This window comes from Musa acuminata, chromosome BXJ3-7 (genome assembly GCF_036884655.1).
Source record: "Musa acuminata AAA Group cultivar baxijiao chromosome BXJ3-7, Cavendish_Baxijiao_AAA, whole genome shotgun sequence".
In the NCBI taxonomy this organism is placed as follows: domain Eukaryota; kingdom Viridiplantae; phylum Streptophyta; class Magnoliopsida; order Zingiberales; family Musaceae; genus Musa; species Musa acuminata.
Window position 1 is genome coordinate 41539780 of NC_088355.1, and position 6598 is coordinate 41546377.

The window sequence follows — 6598 nt, forward strand, 5'->3', positions numbered from 1 at the left end:
CCGGCGGAGAGGCCGTGATGATGATGGGGTAAGAAAAGACGCGAAAGAGAGGGAATCGCGCGTGCGTGGCCACCGCGGACGGAGACGCTCCCCAGCTCTCCGCTACCGGCACGTGCGACGGCGATCGGTCGGGTTGCGGGTCCCACGCCCGGTCTTTCTTTTATTGGGGAGGGGACTCGAGCACGTGGGGGCCGGTGGGCGGCGTCTCTTTTGAGGTAACTCTTCTTAACCCGAATAATTTACCAGCTCGGAGATTAGGCTCACTTAATTATTAACCTTCCGATCAATGGAAAGAAAGAGATTACGTTACTCTCTTAATGTACGAACACGCAAAGTTAGTGATGGTTATTTTAACGTGGGGTTGGATTAGAGAAACAAACGACAAACACCAAATCCATCATCATCATCATCATCATCATCATCATCATATAAGAGGAGCAGCAGCAAACGTTGGCGTGGAAGGAAAGAGCTGAATAGGTTGGGTGAAGATTACTTAACATAAACACGTTGAGATGATTTAAATGTCTGTTTAGCTTTATAATAGGATATAATAACATTACATCTTGTTGTTACCTTGGTTTCATTGATCGGACCTCGGGTATCGTTGTCGATGACCTCTCTACTAATTACTAGAAAAGACAAAAGGGCTTGAGCTCTATCATGAAGGCTTGAATCACAAGTGACGGATGGACTTTTTGCACGCTTCAAATTTCCTTAGTGAATCGAATAATAAAGTCAGAGAGTGTCTTTTTCTCCTCTTGAGTCCGACCAACATCGCCACCGATAGCCTTGAGCGTATATTTCTAAGGAAATAGAGTTTAAACTCCTTTGCGAGCTGAGCAAAGAAACCGACTGAGAGTGGCATCAAGTGAGTATACTACTCCTGTGTCAGGCCTCTTAGCATTGTCGAGGACGCATTATGCATTAGAGCATACAAGGTGTCGTAAAGAGATATTTGGGCATGGAAGGTGTCAATGTGTTCAACCTAGTTGGTACTATCGTCAAAAGCTTCCAGCGATGAGAGGCAGAAGTTGATCGGGATTGGTTCCTCCTAGATGTTTTAAGTGAATGGGGACCGACCCAAGTTAAGATCGACCAGATTCTCCCCCTAGACTATTGGAACACCCATCGCATCTCATTTAAGTGTTGATTCATTTATCGTAGTTAGACCCTCAGGGAGTCATCCATTGAATCTACTGATTATGTTTCATATTCAGGTGGAGCAGAGCAATGGTGTGGCGATGCACTTTACTCCACGGTTGGGGAGTGGGGTGCTCCTTTGGTAGGCAGTTCTGTAGACCTTGGGCGATCAAGAGATATTGGCATCATGTTGATTTGAGGGATTTTGACGAGTGCCGATGCTAGTGGCGGTTGATGTGTCAACTATGGTTGAGATATTGGCGTCGCTTGTTGGGCTAATTGAGGCAGGAGTAGAGTGATAACCAATATCATGCCCATAAGCATTGCACATAATGGGTGAGGTTCAAAAATACCTTGATAAGGACAAGCAGGTGGCCCGAATTCATCTCCAAGGATGACAGGCCTGAGTCATTGAACATATGCTAGTAGCTTGCTCGCATTTGTGCTGAAGTGGACATATCCACATGTGGAAAGGAAGGTAATTGTCCCCCCCCCCCAAGTAAAAGTATTATGAGTTGAAAGTAAAGCCTCCTCGCTAGAGCATTCATTGAGAGAATTGGTGGGTAAACATTCTTACAACATTCGACCCTTTTTCTAGCGTCAAAATATTAGGAAAAATCGTCGTTGATGTCCGAGTCAACCTGACATTGTTTAAACTCGAAAGTGCAAGAGTTTCCTGAGTGGCTTCGAGGTGAGGGTCAAGCATCCGAGGTGTCGCTTGCCCTAAGATCGATGTCAAAAGAAGTTTCTCGATCCGATCCTTCCGATGTTTAAGTTAATTCAAGATCATCTCTCATTTTACATTTTCTCCACATGGGCGACAAGGGGAAACAAGGTCTGAATGACCTCCTTGAACTATTATCCATGTGTGCAAACAGTTTTCTCCATGTGGGCAAAGCCTACTTAAACTGTTATCCACGTGAGCAAACAGATAAAGAATGACTGGGACATTCTTTTTCCACACTAATCTCTACGTAGTGACAAACGTCAGATAGTGATTGATCGTCAAAATATTTTCTATAAGTTCGAAATATTACCAGACACATTCCCCAACAATGTTATGTCATGACATGTCAACAAATTAGAAAATGATGATCCCTTAAGAGTGTCGCATCTACATGTTTCATCTCATCATCATCCATAATTCCACGTTATCCCTTCGAGATATTAAAGTTAATAAAAACTTAAAAATAAACATAATACCAAAAGTTAAAAGTGTTCGGAGATAAATGCACATCTAAAGAAACATGCTTACATGGTACCACATCATCATCTGACTGACTACATGGACTTTCATAACGCCATGTCACCACCCGATTAAAAACCTCGTAGCCAACTAAGCACCACGCATAGAGCTTTGACCGGTTGTTTAGGTTTTGACTGAATGCCACATGCCAAGTTTTCATTGGCTATCAAATCCAACTATATCATGATGAAAACCCCATGATACTACCTAAATATGAAACAATTTCTAACAAAATATTTCAATTTATGACCATCTTGCGACTAGAAACAGAGAACACCCTTTGCTTCCCCACATGGTCAGTCAGCAGTGTTGTCATTGGCAGAACTGAAAGCCCTAATGGTGCTTTGTCTTTGCCATTGGAACATATGTACATCATAGGACTAACAGAGTAAGTAGTCTGGAACCTAGTAATACCAAGTTCCAACAATCAAACACAAAGTTCACATGTTACCCATTGTAGCTACATACATTGAAAGTTCTGGCACCAAACTATTGATTTCAATCATTTGCAGATGGTCTTCAGTCTCTTTGCAGCCTGCACAAAACCTAAGATTACCTGCAACTCATCCAATTGCTTCAGGATACATTTTAAGAGCAATTGGATTCAAAAATTACAGGGTTGAGCAGCTTTCAACTATTTTACTGAATGCACCAGGCAGAAATGACAGATTTATACATGTGATGTTCATGCTTACCTGTGACATGAAATGCCTCTCAACTACCTCGATTAGCTGCTCCTTAGAAGGGTTTGGACTGGCATTCACCTATTGCAGGCAAAGAAAATATGATCGCATGGAAACGAGTATTATGTAGGAAAAGAAAGATAGGTATGTGATAAAATTCATCATATAGAATCACCAATTATGACTCCAACTTACAAGATTAAAGTGTCGCCAATATCTCCACAGTGCCGTTGTTTCTAATTTGCTCAGATCAACTTTCTACACCAATTAAGTCATGATCAATATGGCAGATCTAAAATGAAAAGAACTCTGGTTTCTACAGAAGAAACAATGAAATGACCAGCAATACAACACATGACGGAACTCTAATCAAAACATCACCTAGGCTCTAATCACAAGTGCAAACAATGGACCATGCGCCATAAGAACCAAAACTGAATCATGTAAATTCTTGCCCTTACCATGGTGCCCCTTGAGGATGAAATAGACCCCTTTGACTTTGAATCAGAAGAGTGCGACCAGGTTAAGGATTTACTTAAAGATCCTTTATAGTGCCTGGTTTTTGAGTTTTGTGGCTTTTGTGACTGGGTATCATCAAATGCTGAAAATGGTTACAGTATGTCATGTCAGAAGGACATGATGAAGGCATACCAAGAGAACTGATTAGAACAATCAAAGATGCTATTATGAATACATATTTTACAGATGAACTCCATCCAAACTATGTAAGGAAATCTCTGTTCAAAAAAATTTAAAGCTGACATAATGGTCCTGCTAAGACAAAACCTCATTATCATGACTCACAAAACTCGATAAAGAATATATCTAGCAAACTATCTATATCTAAAGAAAAACAACTTTTCATTGTGGGAAAGGTTGAATGCAGTAGCAACATGAATCAAATTATTTTTTAATCCAAAGAAAACAATAGCTAAAACTAAGCTAATAAATCAAATAAGTTATCTGCTTATACAAAATCAAAAAAGATATACAGTGGTCAGACATACTACGTGAATATCTTCTAAATTAAAGAACTACCCAACAACACGTACTAGAAGATAAGATCTCCGACATAAATGTGTATTCTTCATTGAGAACATATTACACCCTACACTCATTAGTACATTCACTTCATCTAGAGCAACATTTCAACAAACGTCTGAATTTTTCCCAGGACTCATGCTTCAGAAACAGTACATATAGAGTGAAAGTCAACCCCTGGATAGACAAATCCACATAGGATAATTAAGCTTGTAAACAAGAATCAAAGAGAAGATTAGTTCCTAAGAGTATGGAGATAATAACTTATAAGAATATATATTACGCCTGCAAAGATGGGTCCGACAACATAGAATAGAAATGTATCAGTTGCTTACAGAAAGAATGGCAAAACAAAAAAGGAAAATCAGGGTAGTATGAACAAAAGGTTTCATTGTCACAAATTCAAAGCAAGTCAATTTAACAGCTCATACTTGTTATTGCCATGGAATGTTAGTCACATTAACTCCACCAGCTGAAGGACGATAGATCAGCAATTTTTCTGGCTTGTGTTTAATATAGGGGGAGTGATGATACAATAATCAAAGTAAGGAGAAAGAGCTAAGTAGTTCATGGATGAACTATGCCAAGTGCATATTTTTACTAGACCAATTGGATCCTTACCCAAATCTGAGCTGTTCCACTGCATGTTCTCACACTCGATCTCATCGTCTTCCTCATGGCCACTTGGGGCTTCAATTACGCTAAGTGCATTTCTTTGCAGCTTCACCTCTATTCCATTTGTCAAAACCTGTATTTTTCAAATTTTATAACATGGTTAAATCTGCATCGACTACATCAATGACAATAACCAAAAGTTACACTGCTGAAGAAATGATGTCATCCAAACTTATCAAAAGCAGAAAAGAAAAAAACTGCAACAATGTCATCCAACACATAAACAAACTCTTGATATCATCTTCTTAAATATAAAGATATATGGAATTTATGTTATGGTGCTCATGAGATGAACTATATGGTATCATCTGTCATTCACTGGCATGTTCTTTTGATAACTAACAAGACTACAAGATATATACACCAGACACAATATCTGGATTGAATGTAAATAAGGAATACGGGATATCAGTGAATTTCATCTATTTTAACTGTCCTTAAGAAAGGGATCAATATTCTCAGTTATTGTTCAAGTGCCACTATCAGCTAAAGCAACATAATTTGAGCAACAAGAACAAGTTCAAAGCTAATACCAACTTCCAATTTTGGCAGCTTGCATGATATATGTTATTCGTCTTTGATTTTTAGTCTGCTGATCTATCATAGAACACCATTTGTTTTGGCCTCTTGAAACCTTGACTTGTTATTTTACTGTTTGCAAGCCAATATCTTTATCAAGATTAAGAACAATCAAAGAGGATACATTTTTTTTCCCAATTAAAAAAAGGCCTAACAAGAAAAGGCCTTTAAATTGACTCGAAAACCCCCCAGATGGATTACATTGTCCACACAAACCAAGCCACTGATCTGCAAATGCAAATTCCCCTTCTCAAAACGTGAAAACCCTATCAAATTATAACCCAAACCCATACGAATCTTAGGAAAAACCTCTCCTTTCCCATCAAGAACCGGAGAAGCTGTTCACAATCGAACAAGGGAAGGTAATTACCAGCCAATGCCACCCGCCGAGGCCGACGGCCTTCTTGACGACCCCCTGGAGACCGACGAGCACCGATTTGGTCCTGTTGTTGCCCGTGACCACAACCTTGGTGTGACGAGGGAGCACAGAAAGCTCCTCCTCGCTGCTCTCCCCGCAGCTCTGCTGGAACCCACCACTCATCCTGCCATCGATAGCTGCCAGCATCGTTCACTCCCCCGCTACTCCACTGAACCAAATTCACCCCCAAAAAAAATTTGGCCGAAAATAGGCGGAATCAGGTCAAACAAACTAATCTCATTCAAAATAAGGCATTGCAGCAGAAGGATCAAACGTAAAAAAGGAGAAATTAGCGGAATCTCGTGGTTCTCGGAGATCAAAAGGGGAGACCAGAGTACTCTGCTTTCTCTAGTCTCATTGTCTCCTCTCTCCGGATCTCTTTTGTTGCTCTGCACCGCGACCTCCCTGAGAGAACCAATAGAAACGGGGCGCGTATACGCGGTAGGAGTCGTCAAGTCACGAGCGCCGTGTGGGGCGTACGGTCTTCGCAAAATAGTGAATGTGGGACAAACACCCTCCCTCCCGGTGATGGCAGTTCGGTGATATTAGTGCTTCAATGAGGGTTATAAAGGGAGAAGGGAGACGGAGAGGATCCGACGACGTCCGTAACGGAGAGAGGAAAGAGGTGTCGCCGGAGATCGCGGGGCCCACATGGTGATCACCGAGCGCCGCACCCGTCGCGTTATCCTTGGGTCGCACGACAACTTAAGGCCTTATCCGACACCGCACACCTTCCCCCACCCACGAAGAAATAATATCTACGGGGGCGTAATTGGGGGGACACGATGGCTGCTGCTGGTGCCGTTTTCCCGCCAA

The 6598-nt window shown here is 41.3% G+C and overlaps 1 protein-coding gene across 5 annotated transcripts; it reads right to left on the reverse strand.

Moving 5' to 3' along the window:
• Positions 1–2345: 2345 nt before the first annotated feature.
• LOC103992867 (uncharacterized) lies at positions 2346–6499 on the reverse strand. Of its 5 annotated transcripts, none has more exons than XM_065159597.1 (6): positions 6121–6499; positions 5735–5951; positions 4732–4858; positions 3531–3670; positions 3265–3327; positions 2346–3150 (listed from the first exon to the last, which is right to left on the reverse strand). In XM_065159597.1, the coding sequence occupies exons 2-6, from the start codon at positions 5927–5929 to the stop codon at positions 2998–3000; spliced, it is 678 nt and encodes a 225-aa protein (XP_065015669.1). In that variant the 5' UTR covers positions 5930–5951; positions 6121–6499; the 3' UTR covers positions 2346–2997. The 5 variants fall into 5 exon arrangements, with proteins under 5 accessions (XP_065015669.1, XP_065015668.1, XP_009411033.2 ...); XM_065159596.1 differs by having other exon boundaries at positions 6113–6498; XM_009412758.3 differs by having other exon boundaries at positions 2346–2942; positions 3082–3150; positions 5735–6497.
• Between the last annotated feature and the right edge of the window lie 99 nt (positions 6500–6598).